Source organism: Neoarius graeffei, chromosome 1 (assembly GCF_027579695.1).
Source record: "Neoarius graeffei isolate fNeoGra1 chromosome 1, fNeoGra1.pri, whole genome shotgun sequence".
In the NCBI taxonomy this organism is placed as follows: Eukaryota; Metazoa; Chordata; class Actinopteri; order Siluriformes; family Ariidae; genus Neoarius; species Neoarius graeffei.
The window spans coordinates 55,691,949-55,709,815 of record NC_083569.1 but is presented as its reverse complement, the minus strand read 5'-3'; the positions used below and the strand labels follow the sequence as shown (position 1 = coordinate 55,709,815).

Genomic DNA, 17,867 nt, shown 5'->3' with positions numbered 1-17,867 from the left:
GAATGTGAGTGTGAATGGTTGTCTGTGTCTATGTGTCAGCCCTGTGATGACCTGGCGACTTGTCCAGGGTGTACCTCGCCTTTCGCCCGTAGTCAGCTGGGATCGGCTCCAGCTTGCCTGCGACCCTGTAGAACAGGATAAAGCGGCTAGAGATAATGAGATTATATATATATATATATATATATACATACACACACACACACATAAATTGGAGCAAAAGGACATAAAATAAACAGTCAAGGGTACTTGAGGTATAGCAGGTAAACATGAAATAAGCAGTATAAACAATAAACTAATAGCTGTTAAGGTGAGCTAGTGTGGAATAGTGCAAATGTAATTACTGCAGCTCTGTACATCTCCTTTATTCTTGTATATTGGGACTAGCACACTCTTTCTCCATTCATTTGGCATCTTCTCATTCTCTAGGATCTTATTAAACAAACAATCTCATTAGGAACTCCACAGCCGTCTCACCCAAACATCTCCAAGCCTCAATCGGGATACTATCCGGTCCAACTGCTTTCCCAATCTTCATTCTTTTCATGGCTGCCCTCACGTCATCCTTACTAACCAACTCTGCTTCCTGCAATGAATCTGACTTTTTCTCATGTTTTAATTCGTTCAAATTCTGTAAAGCTTTTATTTACTCCAAATGACTAAAATTTACAGACATCGTGGATTATCAAACAGCTCAAATAATGTTCAAAGCTAAAAATAATCTATTACCAATAAATATACAAAAATTATTCAGTATCCATGAGGGGAGTTATAATTTAAGGGGAAAAATGAACTTTATTTCATACAAACAGGAAAAGTTTTTGTGTTTCAGTTAGTGGGGTGGAACAGGTTCACCATGGAGTTGAAGCAGTGTCCAAACATGAAACAGTTTAAAATGAGGTTCAAAGGTACTATTTTCAAGAGGTACAGGGATGAGGGAGGTGATAGGTAGCACTAAGTGTTATGAGAACACTTTTCTGTTACTTTTCGTGTCTGTGTGAGTGGGTTGTGCATGCGTACTGTATGTGGTGTATGCTTATAATAGATTTTATATGGGTATATGTATGGAGAGGTGTGTGTATATAGGGATGTGCGTGTGTATATGTACAACCCTGATTCCAAAAAAGTTGGGACAAAGTACAAATTGTAAATAAAAACGGAATGCAATAATTTACAAATCTCAAAAACTGATATTGTATTCACAATAGAACATAGACAACATATCAAATGTCGAAAGTGAGACATTTTGAAATTTCATGCCAAATATTGGCTCATTTGAAATTTCATGACAGCAACACATCTCAAAAAAGTTGGGACAGGGGCAATAAGAGGCTGGAAAAGTTAAAGGTACAAAAAAGGAACAGCTGGAGGACCAAATTGCAGCTCATTAGGTCAATTGGCAATAGGTCATTAACATGACTGGGTATAAAAAGAGCATCTTGGAGTGGCAGTGGCTCTCAGAAGTAAAGATGGGAAGAGGATCACCAATCCCCATAATTCTGCGCCAACAAATAGTGGAGCAATATCAGAAAGGAGTTCGACAGTGTAAAATTGCAAAGAGTTTGAACATATCATCATCTACAGTGCATAATATCATCAAAAGATTCAGAGAATCTGGAAGAATCTCTGTGTGTAAGGGTCAAGGCCGGAAAACCATACTGGGTGCCCGTGATCTTCGGGCCCTTAGACGGCACTGCATCACATACAGGCATGCTTCTGTATTGGAAATCACAAAATGGGCTCAGGAATATTTCCAGAGAACATTACCTGTGAACACAATTCACCGTGCCATCCGCCGTTGCCAGCTAAAACTCTATAGTTCAAAGAAGAAGCCGTATCTAAACACGATCCAGAAGCGCAAACGTCTTTTCTGGGCCAAGGCTCATTTAAAATGGACTGTGGCAAAGTGGAAAACTGTTCTGTGGTCAGACGAATCAAAATTTGAAGTTCTTTATGGAAATCAGGGACGCCGTGTCATTCGGACTAAAGAGGAGAAGGACGACCCAAGTTGTTATCAGCGCTCAGTTCAGAAGCCTGCATCTCTGATGGTATGGGGTTGCATTAGTGCGTGTGGCATGGGCAGCTTACACATCTGGAAAGACACCATCAATGCTGAAAGGTATATCCAGGTTCTAGAGCAACATATGCTCCCATCCAGACGACGTCTCTTTCAGGGAAGACCTTGCATTTTCCAACATGACAATGCCAAACCACATACTGCATCAATTACAGCATCATGGCTGCGTAGAAGAAGGGTCCGGGTACTGAACTGGCCAGCCTGCAGTCCAGATCTTTCACCCACAGAAAACATTTGGCGCATCATACAACGGAAGATACGACAAAAAAGACCTAAGACAGTTGAGCAACTAGAATCCTACATTAGACAAGAATGGGTTAACATTCCTATCCCTAAACTTGAGCAACTTGTCTCCTCAGTCCCCAGACGTTTACAGACTGTCGTAAAGAGAAAAGGGGATGTCTCACAGTGGTAAACATGGCCTTGTCCCAACTTTTTTGTTAAAAAGTTTATTTATTGTTAAAAGCACTATAGAAATAAACTTGATTTGACCTCTATTCCTTGTAGCTGTTTAATGTTTTAAAATCTAAAGTGCTTGATATTGTTGCTGTGTGCAGTGCAGGGAGAGGTGTACCTGCTCCAGCAGAGTCCTGAGGAGCTGCTCATGACTGCGCCGAGCCTGAACACCCTGCCGCACATAGGAAGCAGACACCAGCTTCTCACTCAGCCTGAAGTTCTCCTCATTCATTCCTCCAGCTGGATAATAAACTGACTGTTTGTTTATTCTTCCTGTTTTCTTTAACTCACTCGCTGTTTCGTAATGTGCTCCGGAGCACCTTTTCTTCCTTAACAGAATCACTAGTCAGCATGGGTGAATCCTAAACACTACTTATTTGGATATATAATAGACTAGATATGGTGTATAACCCATTATTTCACACCCTAGACAGGGCGCGTTTCTAGGGAGTAAGGAGCCGCTTTGGGTTCCAACCACGATACACTTCCTGTTTACGCGTCTCTTAAACTCCGCCTACCAACTGATCTTTGTTTCAAAATAAAGGTCCTGTCTGTCTGCTTCTGTCAGAGAGATTGGGTAGAGAAGGAAATTCTCGTTCACTCAGATGAAAGAAAGCAGGCATTTCCGGAAACATTGATTTTTATTTTCTATAGAACACTCACTGAGCTCTATATAAAACCTAGAGAGCTCATAGGCTCGTCGGAGTGAAGCCAATTGGCCGCCATCTTACCACTCCCATCCCAGAGCAGGCCTGTCATTTGGAAGCTACACAAAATTCATCTCATCTCATTATCTCTAGCCGCTTTATCCTGTTCTACAGGGTCGCAGGCAAGCTGGAGCCTATCCCAGCTGACTACGGGTGAAAGGCAGGGTACACCCTGGACAAGTCGCCAGGTCATCACAGGGCTGACACATAGACACAGACAACCATTCACACTCACACCTCTGGTCAATTTAGAGTCACCAGTTAACCTAACCTGCATGTCTTTGGACTGTGGGGGAAACCGGAGCACCCGGAGGAAACCCACCCAGCCACGGGGCTCGAACCTTCTTGCTGTGAGGCGACAGTGCTAACCACTACACCATCGTGCTGCCCCGCTACACAAAATTGGACAAGTTATTTATGTAGCTGGTGAGAAAAATTAGAAGAAAAATGCTTACATGTGCAGCAGTGAACTGTACAAATCATCAGGTCAAAGGACATTCCACCAAATGGGTGCCATTTGCTTGTTGTACCACTCCCAAATTAAACTTAATTTGTTATGTCTTTTCAACACTGATTATAATAACACACATATTTAACTATTCAAAATGTGTATTGGTCAACCTCCGGCTACGTTATTATTATTATTTTTTTTTTTACAAGGTTTGGAAGTCAAAGGTGGCTGCATACTCTTTATATGAGTAACAGGACTGAAAGTAACAGGACTGAGGTTTTAGCCTAGGATTAGCTAATACATGGAATTAAGCCATATGGCGTCATGGCTAATAGCATGACCACACTTAGCACATTCTAGTGATTTACCAAAAATCTGTATTTTTAAAATAAACAAATATCTCAAATAATTTAAGTAACAGGACAGTATGTTGACATTGACCTTATCAAAGTTAAAAAATCATCAAATATACAGAAAAGTTAATGAGAGAACTAACTTTTGATCTTCCCATGGCCTTCAGAAGACACAACTGATATAACTTCCTGTTCAGCATGTGATTTATGGAACATTCCAAATTTGTCAGATGGGGTAATATGTCTGGGTAACAGGACTGAGTGAAAACCCAGGGACACAACTAAAATGTGTATTTTAACTAAGATATTGTGGATTTCTTATGAAAAAAATATATTTAAACCATGGATAGGATATGGAGTCACACAACAGTGCAAAAGAAATACTGTTTCTGAAGGATTTTAATCATAATATTTCATAGTTAAGTATAGAGTGCAGGGACAGGTAACATGCTATTTTTCAGTGTTTTAGGTAGTTTTTATTGATCCTTACAATTATATATCTTAAATTTGAAATCAGATCAATGTGCAGGACATTCTGCATAATAAGAAAATGTATTTTAAAGTACATTTTATGTGCATTTATACATATAATTTTCTAGGGATATTGGAAGAAGAAATATATGACAGAGAAAGGTACGCTGTATAAGAGAAAAACTGAAATAATCGCCGTAAAAATAATTATCGTGGTTAAAAAAAAAAGATCAGAGACTAACTGGAAAAGGGAAAAACAGTAACAGTGAAGGAGAGTGCTACAAAGATCTATAAGGAATGTCGGTAAAGTGGAGAAAATAAGAGAAGGTAATAAGGGGGGGGGGTCAAGAGATACTTTTCTTGGAGCAAATTTGATCGGATACCATGGTTTCACACATAAGCCAAATACACGCGGTGGGAGTGGTAATATGGCGGCCAGATGGCTTCACTTCTCTCTACAGCGGAAATAGGCCAAGAGCTCTCCAGATTTTATATAGAGCTCAGCAGAAGTTGCACTTTGTTCGCTTGCAGTTCGTTTTTCCGAATCATTCATTTTATCTGGTTGTCAAACTGAAGATTACAAAATAGTAGCCCACTAGTTATGTTTTAAATGGACCATTACAGTCCTGTAAAACTTGCTCTTTACTCAAATTATTGGTCAAAATGTTAAAGACAACATGAAAATAGCCTCCAAACAGTCTGGAGTTTCAAGAACTACAAAAGACACCATGTCTATGCTGTTTTTCTGAAAACATTTGAATTAGTCTTATTACATGGTTGTTTCACGTTAGATTTTTTTAAAATAAACAAGGGGATTTATGTAAACGGCACACTGTTTCCCCCATAGTAGTTCTAGTATGTTTGATCATTCATTTGGGTCATTCGTTTGTTCAACTGCCATCTCTAGTTACTAGATTTGTGTATGATTTAAAAAAAAAAAAAAAAACCCCACTACAACCATAAGTCATCTGAAAAAAAAAAAGATTTTTATTTAAGTCATGAGACACAGAAGAGCATTACATCAGACCAGTCAAGAGAAGTGAAACTGTATTGCTGTTTCTATCCACAATTATTTATTGAATTTGTTTTGAAAATGTTAAACTCCTCAGAGCAGTGTGATGTGAAATATTTATATAACCAGTAACTTCCAGAGGAATTTAGAAATCATGAAGTGGTACACAATAAAGTTAATAAAGTAATGATGATACTCTAAGGCATAACCTCTCAGATTCCATGTTTCTCCAAAACAACACACTTTAAATCAATAACAGTAAAGTGCATAGCTACTTGTACGGCTGAATGGCTCACATAACTGTTTCGTCACCAACAAAGCAAAACAAAAGTACACATGTACATCTGGTTTGACCAAGATGACTAAACTTCTTTGAACAGACATATAGTGCCCTCCATGATTACTGGCACCCCTTGTAAAGATTAGTAAAAAGGGATAGAAAAAAAAAAATCCACCTTTTGGTGAAGTAACTTCATCTCACACTGAAAAAAAAAATCCAACCTTTAATTGAAATAAATGTATTCAGAGAAAAATCCCTCATCAAGAAATAAATTATTTTCAACAAAAACACAATGTAACTGAAGCGTGTTTCCCATTTAAAAATTGTACATTTTGAGTTGGTTGGTGTGTGTAGAAGCTTTCAAGCTGTAATCCATGACTTCCTGATTAACTAGAGGACAAATACGAGGTGACAGAGGCCAGATTCCCTTAGTCATCCATCAAAACGAGAAAGATAAGAGAACACACAAACCAAATGAGGGAGAAGTGTGTTGACCTCGATAAGTCAGGGAATAGTTATTTAAAAAAAATATAAAATATATTCAAGAGTTACTGTTGGTGAATTACGAGAAAAAGTAAAATCTTGGGGTTTCCAAGTCTCCCAAACCACCATCAGACGTCACCTCCACGCCAACAGATTATTTGGAAGGCTTTTCAGGAAAAAAAAAAAAAAAAGCCTTTTCTGCCAGTTAACCACAAATGTAAGTGCTTGAAGTTTGCAAAACGCTAACACAACTGTGTCTGGAACCATGTTCTATGGTCTGATGTAATAAAAATGGAGCTTTCTGGCAATAAACACTCAAGGTGGGTTTGGCGTAAAAAGAAGGATGGCTGTAATGAAAAGAACCCGATCCTAACTGTACAATCTGGTGGAAGTTCTGTGATGTTTTGGGGCTGTTTTTCCTCCAAAGGCCCTGGAAACCTTGTTAGGGTACATGGCATCATGGACTCCATGAAACACCAGGACATTTTAAAATCAATCAATCTGGCTGCCTCTTGCAGGAAACTAAAACTGGGTCGTCATTGGATCTTCCAGCAGGACACTGATCCGAAGCATGTGTCCAAATCAATACTAAAATGATTCACTAACCACAGAATCAAGCTTCTGCCCTGGCCATCTCAGTCCCCTGACCTGAACCCCATTGAAACCTGTGGGCTGAGCTGAAGAGGAAAGAGCACAAGAGAGGGTCGAGGCCCCTGGATGATGTGGGGAGATTGTGTCAAGAGGAACGGTCTCAGATGCCCTGCTCTGTACCTCCAACCTTATAAAAATGTTATAGGAGACTCCGTGCTAATTTACTGGCAAAGGAAGGGTGTACAAAGTATTAAATGGAGAGGTACCAATAACTATAGCACACGTGTTTTTGTTGAAAATATTTCTTAATGAGGGATTTGTTTTTCTCTAAATGTATTTCTATTAAAGATTGGATTTTTCTCATTTTTTCAGTGCAAGATGAAACTACTTTACCCAAAGGTGGATTATTTTCCCCTCACCTGTTTAATCTTTACAAGTGGGGCCAGTAATCATGGACGGCGCTGTATATAAGCATCACAGTATATTATAGGCACTTACAGGAATCTCGCACACTAAGATAATTAGCATACAAATATGAACACACTACAATATAAAGATTTATACAAAATTATATGGATAGATTTGTCATCAAAAGAAAAATTCTGCATCTCAGTCAGCAGTTAGTCATAAGCACCAGTTACTCTGACGTGATGTATTACTTGATAGCTGAGGAAGCTGGAGGGCAAAGATGGTCCAAGAATGGAAAGATAATGCTGTGATACTCACCAGCGTTTAGCATTTCATAGTTAATTTGGATGGACAAAGCTTTTATGTAGCAAGAAAATCATAGCAACACAGTGAGTCATGTTTGTTTAGTGTCTTTGTGATGATTATTTTCCTTGAAAAATAACAATGATTTTGAATTAATGCAAAAAAGATTGAGAGACAGAGTGAAGGTTATTGTTTGGCAAGACTGAGGTAGGGCTAGAAACCAGACCACTAGTGGATCTGTACACACCTGTGGCCAGTGCCTATAGTTATTCACTCAAATTCCCTCCATCTCTGATTCACCTCTTACGATATAGTCATTAACTGTGCTCAGGAGCTCGAACATTATTAAGGTCAGAGGATGAGGGACCATACACAGTGATGGTAAAGTACTTTGTCAGCCAGATGTCATTTGACCTTCACAGATACAGTGATATCAACCACCACTGCTAACTTCTAATACTTTTCTATACTGTATTCCAAGCTGATGTGTTCTACTCAAACATGAACCTAAACAGTAAATTTACTACTGACTCACAAAAAAAGGACTACTTCTTAAACATGGCCAAAACAAAAAGTTTACACTTCCAAAACAAGAGACAGATGAAAAAAAAAATGATGCTTGTGCACCATCAGCTACACTGGAGGGTGACGAGACAACCTCTACTTTTCTGTCATCTTGCGGATCATGTAATTCAGGATGCCGCCATGGTGGAAGTAGGTGAGCTCCACGTCAGTGTCGAACCGCATCCGAGCCTGGAACATCTTTCCGTTGTCCAACTGCAGACAGCACCATGAAAGCAATGAGGGGGAAAGAGGTGGGGGGGGGGGGGGGGGGGGGGGGGAACGACATCAATTTGAATCTACGGCCTTGTTTTTGATTTATTAACAAAGCATTCCCATTTATGGTGTACTTCAGTTCAGTCGAGGACAGAACTCTTTATATGCTTAGAAAAAGTAGTAGCTGGATCCCACACTAGTAGAATACATGTCAGTTAGAGACAATTAGACTTTCATGAGATAACTCGAGAGAGGAGTGCTAATATCTTTTTGCTCTCTACCTTGATCTTGGGCCAAGTGCATGTAGCTTGGAGGAAACTCATATAAAGACTGAAAAAAGTATCTTCTGCTGTATAAATTTGGGCCTTCAGACTTTTCTCTCCCTCTCACTTTTTTTTTTTTAAAGGTCCCATGGCATGAAATTTTCACTTTCTGAGGTTTTTTTAACGTTAAAATGAGTTCCTCTGACCTTCTTAAGTCACCCCAGTGGCTAGAAATTTCATAATGTGTAAACCAAACTATGCCCAACATTTGAGAATGGCGCGTCAAAACGGCGCGTTGATAAGCTCTTCCCTTTACTACGTCAGCAAGGGAGATGATCCCCACGCCCCCCCTCTGGATTCCCACCCACTGTATGGATTGCCCCGCCCAGTTGTAGTGAGGAGACCATAGAGGACACAACAACAGGGCATCACCTAAGCGAGCGAAACATGGAAATTGCGCTGTACATGGACGTGACAACACAGAAAAGAGTCTGTTTTTACTGCCGACGGGAGAGCCCCTGAAGACGCAGTGGCTTAATTTTATTTACTTCAATAATACGCCGTCGAGTCTACCTAAGACGGTGTATGTTTGTCGGAAGCATTTTCCTGAGGAATGTTTCCACAACTTGGGACAGTACAGGGCAGGTTTTGCACATCAACTGTCACTGAAGCCTGGGTCCGTACCAAGCATCCCTGCCGCATCAGCAACAAACACCGAACAAGTAAGTGTAGAACTGTTAAGTCGTTTTGCCGTGTTTTAAAATCGGTGCGTTAGCCTAGCAATGGCTACATTAGCTGTGCAGCTAACCGCTTCCTGCAGTTAGCCAGGTACTCTGCGCTACAAAACTAAAGAGCATGCAGCATGCTCTGTTAAACTGAGTTTAGTCTGGAAATTGACTAACTTATGAGCTTATGTTTGACTATTGCTCCGCAATGCACGTCTTCTGTTGGATAAGCGATATGTTGCTGTAGTGGCTGCTTCTATCCTCTTTGGTTATGGAGTGCGTGTTCAAGCCTAGGGTATTATACGTTCGTAAACTACCACTCCGAACACTCTCACTCTCTGTGTCACGTTGAGTTTACGAAAGGAGTCCGAGGGAGAACGGGGTTTTGTCTTAGCAGCGTGGCTACAGGCACTGATAGCAGCGAGTATGTGTGCGCAGCTTGGTCAAGCCCCTCCCCCATGGCCCGCCCCCACCCTCTACCCTTCCCCACCTCCTGCTTCTCATTAGCAAAACGATGCACTGGGAAAAGCGCTGAAATGGGGCTTTCTCCCAGGAGGCTATATTTACGTGCCGAGGGTTCATTTCGAGAAAGGCTGCGGATATAACATCCGGAAACCTCCACGAGCCCATTTAAAGCATCAACAAACCACCATGCCATGGGACCTTTAAAAAAAGTCAGGCAATATTTTGATAAATCATTATGATATGACTATTCATATTGTCAGACAACTGAATATTATTTCTAATTAAGAAATTAGAATAAAAAAAATACAGAAAACTAGAAAAGCACTCGGAGAGCGCAGACCTCCGCCAAGAATCCTTTAAAAAAAAAATCCAGGATCCAGAAGGTGATCCGGATCACCACCAAAATGTAATGGATTGTTACTTGTGCCCAGTCACATCTCTGGAAAAAATTTCGGAGCAATCCGTTCATTACTTTTTCCGTAATGTTGCTAACAGACAAACCAACCAACGCTACCGAAAACATAACCTCCTTGGCAGAGGTAACAAAGCCAAAACACCAGGAACAAAAGCAAAGCAAATACAAGTAGTGTTCCACAGCGAAACACAGCAGGCCAGCACAGCACTGAAGCGCATGAACGAGCCCCCTGTATTGGGAGCGGCACACATTTACGACAGGAGTCCGAACCAGCCACAAGTGTGCACAAGAGCATATAAGCGTTCCCTTGCTTCCTGGTGTTTGTATACGCAGTCATGTTCATTTGTCTCTGAACATTAGTTTCATAGCATGATATAAATCATAATAAATATCGTTACTGTAAAAAAAATGTCAGAAAATATATCACAATATAACTTTTAGGTCATATTGAGGTATTTCACCTGACATCACAGGGTCACGTGATGCCCCGGTGTCCGCCATTTTGAAGGTCAAGCTAGCTAACGTCAACAACATGGTAGCTAGTATGTTACTGTAGCAATGTTTACGTTCAGTCATTTGGATGACTGTTAAAACCTTTCAGTCTCAAGTTTTTCCTTTACTGGATTTACTAGTTTACTGTAATTATGATCCGGCAGCTATTTACACCGGATCCAGTGTAAATGGCTGCCGGAGCGCGCTCCGGCTTGCTCCCCCTCAAATTAAGCAGCACGCTCCGGCTTGCTCCCGGAGTGTTCCGGCCGAGGTTCCAGAGCGCGCTCCGGCTTGCTCCCCCTCAAATTAAGCAGCGCGCTCTGGCTTGCTCCCGGAGTGCTCCGGGAGCAAGCCGGAGCGCGCTGCTTAATTTGAGGGGGAGCAAGCCGGAGCGCGCTCCGGCAGCTATTTACACTGGATCCGGTGTAAATAGCTGCTGGATCATAATTACAGTAAACTAGTAAATACAGTAAAGGAAAAACTTGAGACTGAAAGGTTTTAACAGTCATCCAAATGACTGAACGTAAACATTGCTACAGTAACATACTAGCTACTATGTTGTTGACATTAGCTAGTGCTAACAGCTAGCTGCTAGTACACTGCTACAACACAGACACCGACCCTAATAATACAGTTCTTGGTCATTGCCTGGTAACAGCAAATTTATAACGGGCCATGTCTCAACAGACTAAGAAGTTATTTCAATGACATTTAATAACATTTTGTTTATCCTGAGGACCGAAAGTAAATGAAAATGTGAACAAACCTTAGCTGTAATAAGATGGCGACCACCGGCTCCAGGGACGACCCACTGATGTAGGCATGTCACCCAGCCTGACACAAAATATTTGTAGGCATCCAAACTCTTATACGCTTTCAGATCAATACCTGTGTATGGCGATGGGTTTTTAACGACATAGGTATACAGATCATGTGGGCCGAAGTCAGGTAAAGACGAGGGCTTCGTGTACTTCCGTACGTCAGTGAACAATCCTGGTGGAAGCAGGTAAACGTCGTTCTCCAAGCCTGCTAACCTCAATTTTTGCAAATACCTCTCCCTCTGCTCGCCCTGTAAATGCCCTACGTCGCTGGATAGTGAAGGTGTTTTCTGCATCTCGCTCCTTTTTCTTTTATGTTTTTCGTTTGTCGCCTTCCTCGCATTCAAACTGATTCGAGCCGTGACGTCCAAAATGGCAGCCTAACGATGCATCACATGACTTGGTCACGTGGGTGAAAAACCTCAATTGCCAAGCTTCTAACGTCAGTCTACTGAGCAGCTTGTCTGTTTTTTTTCGTGAATAATTAGCCTTGCTGAAATAAAGGTGATTTGAATTGTCAGCTGAGCACTCCCTCTTTAAGATTTTCTCTCTCTCTCACACACGCTGTTGACCACAGTCAAGAAGTTTATCATAATTACTGACTTAATGCAGTTACTGTGTCAAAAAAAAAAGAGGACAGTAGAAACTTAATAGAATTGCAAATTTTAAATAATGAAGCGATTTTTAAAAGCCAAACTGCTGAAAATAATTTACTGCAGTAAAATGGAGCAGTAAATACAATATATAAACAAAGATGTACCTTAATTTCAACAATCATTCTGGGTGTGAGCTGTTCAGGGATGACCACAGTGTAGCGCTCTCGGCCTGTCAGCCCCAGGCTCTCAGCTGTTTCTCCAGGCAGATACTCCAGAGGAATGATCCCCATACCCACCAGGTTACTGCGGTGGATCCGCTCATAGCTCTCCGCCAATACAGCTTTGATACCCTGAGGGCATCAAAGCACAACTGTTTGTTTATTTTTACTCACAGGAAGACATGCAGACAATTTTCCTCTTCTAATCACTGATTCATTGCTGTAAGAAAATACAAGTACAACCTCAAATCGTTAACACGAGGTAAATGTGCACATGACGCTCACCAGCAGGAACGGTCCTTTGGCTGCCCAGTCTCTAGAGCTGCCGGAACCATACTCCTTCCCAGCCAGCACCAGCAGTGGGTAACCTGCCTCCTGGTACTTCTCTGCAGCATCATACACATCCAGCTGTGGGAGAGAACGCCATTTAAAGGAGAAGTTTGTACATTTTCAAGCTTATTGCAACATAGCAGACAAACTGCAACTGCACTGAGAATATCATCAAAACCTAAACCACTTCACCTCCCTCTGTCAAAACTGCAATGACTTGTGAACTCTGTTAGTTCAGGTCAGAAAAATATAAAACAAAAACAAAACAATGGATGGGTGACGTCTTTAAAATGAAATGATTATATAATCTAAATTATCAGGGCTATAGAACAACTATTGGTACATTGCGGAACAATTGAATGCATGTAGAGGAATAAGCCCACTACTCAAATGTTTATGTGATCAAAGAAATGCTTAGAAATTACTAACACACACACACACACACACACACACAAGAGACTATTGCTCTGCAGACAACTGTACTCTTGGACTCTCTTGGGCCACTGCAAATAACCTTTTTTTCTGAGTCCTTCAGCTAACACACCAGTAGGGTTCGCCAAGACTACTCTTGGTCACGCAATGTCAAGAAATAAAGGTCTTCGGAAAAAACTCTTATGTGGCAGCATATATTTTTAAAAAGTGTTGGTGTTGCACACTTTTTTTTTTTTTGTGCTGCCACTGCACGTTACATAGTACGAGGTTAGATCAGATGACCTGTGAGGAGTCCTACCGTCTCCCCTGTAGGCAGGTAGATGGTGCAAGGTGCCTGCTTGCTGAGGAACTTGTTTAAAAGGCGGATGTTAGCGAACGTTCCCCGAGCCATGACGGCATCATTACCACGCCTAGAGCCATACGAGTTAAACTCTCGAGGTGTTAGTCTGCAGGGAGGAGCGAAACAAGCAATTATTTCTAATCTTTTAAAACTCCATGGAAAGAGACATTCCAGAGAACAACTGGTGAAGATCAAAAATCATCATCTCACCCACGACTGGTCAGGTAGCGAGCAGCAGGACTGCTACGAGCAATGTTTCCGGCTGGAGAGATGTGGTCCGTGGTCACTGAATCCCCCAAATTGAGGAGCACATATGCGTCTACAACAGACTTAGGCTTTGGAAGCTCTCTGGTCTAAAACACAAAACACATAATTTATATTTTGGCCGAGCTCTAAATGCAAGTACTGTAATTGTTTGAAAAACTTCTACTCGTGTTCTATGAGCCACAGTGCGTCTTTACTTTCATGGTGTGATTGTGTAGCATGAAACTTGAAACTAATTTATGAATCGTTCCTCTGAGACGGTAGTGAGGAAATTATATTACCAGTCCATCAAAGAAAGGTGGAGACTTGATGTAAGTGGACTTCGGGTCCCAGGTGTAGAGCTTGTCAGAAGGTGCATTTAGAGAGTTCCAGCGCTCATTTACTTTCTTCAAAAAAAAAAAAAGAGCCAAATACATGATGATAACCTATACACTTAAGAGCAGACTGAACAAGTCAATCACTGCTTAAGCCTAGTTTGCTAACCTCGACTTTCTCATAAACCTCTTTGAACATGGCGGGGATAACAAACTGCCTTTCCACAGCCTGGATCTCCTCTCGCGTGGGCCAGATATCCCTTAGAAAAATCTTCTTCCCCTCTGTATTCACCCCTATTCCAACACACACCAAACAGAACCTTAACTGCACATGCTGAACCGAAGGACTCATGTAAGCAAACTTGATATTAAAATACAAAAGATAAGACAAGACATGTTCCCATTTCACTCACCAATGGGCTCCTTTTCAAAGTCAACTCTTACTGTTCCTGCAAGTGCATAAGCAATGACCAGTGGAGGAGATGCTAAGTAGTTGGCACGTGTGTTAGGGTGTACACGACCTTCGAAGTTCCTGTTGCCAGACAGAACACCTGCCGCTACCAGATCTCCCTGAGAAGAGAAATTCTCATAGCATGGTATTCGATAAACACTTCCAGACTTACAGCATGCATAGTTATAGAAAAGACGGTCAGTATTTACCTGAGTGATGGCCTCTACAACCGGCTCTGGAAGAGGACCGCTGTTTCCTATGCAGGTCATGCAGCCATAACCGACCACTTCAAAACTAACAAGAGACAAATAATGCTTCAAAATACTCCTTCAAGTGCAAATTATAATGCTGTCATTTCCCCGGAGGCTTAAAAATTAATAATTTGCTTGAAAGATGATCAATCGCTGTGTCAAAAATATGTTTTATCGGTCATAAAACTATACATCCGATTGCATTTCAACTTGTATCTCCTGTATTAGTCATAAATACAAAACATTTACGTTGCAAAAACTCATCTTGGCAAGTGAAAATATAATCAAATTTATTAGTGCTGTCAAAGTTAACGCGATAATAACGCGTTAACGCGATCTCAATTTAACGCGATTAAAAAAAATAGTGCCGTTAACGCAAATTCTAATTTGGCCCTGCGAGTCACCCGTAGTTCCTGTTGAGGTTTGTCGCGCACTGCTTCAATAAGAGTACATGTGAGTGATGGAGAAAGGCATAGACATATAAACATCCTCGCCGCCATATTGGATGGGGCAAAGTGGAGATTCTTCAACCGTCTAATAAAAAGATGCCTCATTCATGTGCTGCGTTTAACTGTACCAACAGGTTTACCGTCCAAACGAGATCACATGGGATTACCTTTCACAGGTGAGACTGGAAAAATACTTTTCAATACTGTTCCTTCAGTCTTCAGTTTCCCAGCTCATCTCCACCGGGGAGGTGTAGAGTTATAAGCAGTGAGAATTAGATAATACAGTGCCACACTATGATGAACGTTTTTGAACGTATGATGAATGTTTTTATTTTTCTTATCTGTTTTTTTCTTTTATGGCAAATACTTCTCTTCAAAAGAAACTAATGAAGAGTAAAATAATTTTTTTTAATTTTCACAGTGATATGCACTTTATTTTTCATCCCTTGGTTTTCTCATCTAATATGGAAGTTATGGATGTCAGTGGCTGTGACAAGACGTGTTATGCTCTGCAATTAAAAACAAAAAACAAACAAAAAAAACCCACCACATTGGTACAAAGCAAGCCCATTCACTTTATGCTAAGAGAATTACAACGGTTTTTCATGTGACAATGTGCGATTAAATGCGAGTTAACTATGACAGTCGCGACATTAATCGCGATTAAATATTTTAAATCGCTTGACAGCACTAAAATTTATCCATTTCCTATTATAAAATTACAATAATCCAAATACATGATTTGGATTATTGTATTGGATTTTGAAATATCTATTTCTAGACATCTTACTCTTTTTAAGCTTTACATTTTCTTATTCTATTGGCAGATAATTTAAAACCCCAATCCCAAAAAAAAAGTTGGGGCACTGTGTAAATTGTAAATAAAAAAAAAACAATGTGATCATTTGCAAACCTTAGAAACTCTATATTTCTTTCATTCATTCATTCATTCATTCATTCATACATTCATACATACATATTACAAAGACAACACATCAAATGTTGAAACATTTTTTTTCCTGAAAAATATGCTCATTTTGAATTTGATGTCAGCAACAAATTTTAAAAAAGTTGGGACAGGGGCATGTTTATCACTGTGTTGCATCACTTCTACTTTTAAAAACACTCTGTAAACGTTTGGGAACTGAGGAGACCAATTACTGTAGTTTTAAAAGAGAAATGTTGTCCCATTCTTGCCTGATATACAATTTCAGTTGCTCAACAGTTCGGGGTCTCCTTTGTCGTATTCTGCGCTTCATAATGCACCAAATATTTTAAAAACAGGAGACAGGTCTGGACTGCAGGCAGGCCAGTTTAGCACCTGGGCTCTTTTACTACAGACCCATGCAGTTTTAATATGTGTGGAAAGCAGTTTGGCATTGTCTTGCTGAAAGAAGGAAGGCTTTCCCTGTAAAAGATTTTGTTTTGATGGCAGCATATTGCTCTGAAACGTGTATACATCATTGTTGCACTGTTTGCCCACGCAGTCTTTCACAGAGTAGTGAACCCCTCCTCATCTCTACTTATGAGAAACTCAGCCTCTCTCTGGGATGTGCTTTTTATACCCAGTCATGTTACTGACCCATTGCCAATTAACCTAATTACAGTAGTTTTTGCTTTGTTTGTTTTTTAGCATTCCACAACTTTTTCAGCCTTTTGTTGCCCCGTCCCAACTTTTCTGAAAGGTGTTGCAGACATCAAATTCAAAATGAGCTTTTATTTTTCAAAAACAATACATTTCTCAATTTCAACATTTGAAATGTTGTCTTTCTACTATTTTCAATGAAATATTGGGTTTGCAAGATTTGCAAATCGTCATATTCTTATTTACATTTTACAGTGTCCCAAATTTACGGAATTAAGGTTGTAAATTTTTTCTAGAAATAAATACTTCAAATTAGCAAGATTATCTAACAGGGAAAAAAAAGCCTAGAAATAGTTTTAAAAGTCTTACATTTGGTTTCTTTTAATATAATAATAGGAAATACTAGATCATTGTGACTATATTCAAGATATTTTAACTGCCAAGATGTCACTTTTTGCAGTATACAGATCCTGTTTCTACATTTTTCATAGCATTAAATACTTTACGTCTAACATGAAGTTAATCTCTTTCATTAAATGCCTTGAAATCATCATACCCCAATTGTGAGAGGTACTCCATTACACCACTTTCCTTCAGATAATAGGTGACCACTCCACTACCGGGAGACAGACTAGTCTTAATGTAAGGCTTCACACTTAAGCCACATTCGATGGCCTTCTTTGCCAGGAGACCTGTGGAGGTAAAATAAAGCATTTATCATTTATTTGGCTAAACGGGCATCTTTTTAGAGATACTAGTTTAATTACCATATTACACACTCACTAAAAACACAGTGCCCCAAATCTGACTTTAAGAGTTGCCACTGGGTTACAGACAAATTACATTGGTGTATTCATTTGTACCTGCACCCAGCATAACAGAAGGGTTGCTGGTGTTTGTGCAGCTGGTGATGGCAGCGATAACCACAGAGCCGTGAGAGAGAGAATAGTCCACCCCATTATACTGGAATGGCATGCTGACATGATGGCGTTCAGGAGGCACCTGAAACCCCTTAAAGCCTTGCTACAAAAGAAAAGGGGGGGAAGCCACAAACAACCTTAATAAAACAGAATTAATTGATCACAAATTAAAG

The 17,867-nt window shown here is 40.3% G+C and overlaps 2 protein-coding genes across 7 annotated transcripts in view; both read right to left on the bottom strand.

Moving 5' to 3' along the window:
• The window catches only part of sepsecs (Sep (O-phosphoserine) tRNA:Sec (selenocysteine) tRNA synthase), a 44,671-nt gene extending 41,683 nt beyond the window's left edge, over positions 1-2,988 (bottom strand). For 3 of the 4 annotated variants that reach the window (XR_009655683.1, XR_009655682.1, XR_009655686.1), the window contains exon 1: positions 2,649-2,988. Coding sequence is in view for 1 of the 4 variants with exons in the window: in XM_060935003.1 (XP_060790986.1) it covers positions 2,649-2,762 (114 nt within the window). In the remaining 3 variants the exon portion in view is untranslated. The remainder of the gene's footprint in view (positions 1-2,648) is intronic. The other variant, XM_060935003.1, reaches the window with a different exon arrangement.
• Positions 2,989-5,562: 2,574 nt separating this feature from the next.
• Positions 5,563-17,867, bottom strand: part of aco1 (aconitase 1, soluble) — a 48,091-nt gene continuing 35,786 nt past the window's right edge. For all 3 annotated transcript variants that reach the window (XM_060934984.1, XM_060934991.1, XM_060934978.1), the window contains exons 11-21: positions 17,638-17,797; positions 17,331-17,466; positions 14,699-14,783; positions 14,452-14,608; positions 14,208-14,332; positions 14,006-14,110; positions 13,671-13,813; positions 13,419-13,566; positions 12,644-12,766; positions 12,305-12,490; positions 5,563-8,366 (exon numbers count right to left, since the gene is read on the bottom strand). In XM_060934984.1, the coding sequence (XP_060790967.1) occupies positions 8,250-8,366; positions 12,305-12,490; positions 12,644-12,766; positions 13,419-13,566; positions 13,671-13,813; positions 14,006-14,110; positions 14,208-14,332; positions 14,452-14,608; positions 14,699-14,783; positions 17,331-17,466; positions 17,638-17,797 (1,485 nt within the window). In that variant the 3' untranslated portion in view covers positions 5,563-8,249. The remainder of the gene's footprint in view (positions 8,367-12,304; positions 12,491-12,643; positions 12,767-13,418; positions 13,567-13,670; positions 13,814-14,005; positions 14,111-14,207; positions 14,333-14,451; positions 14,609-14,698; positions 14,784-17,330; positions 17,467-17,637; positions 17,798-17,867) is intronic.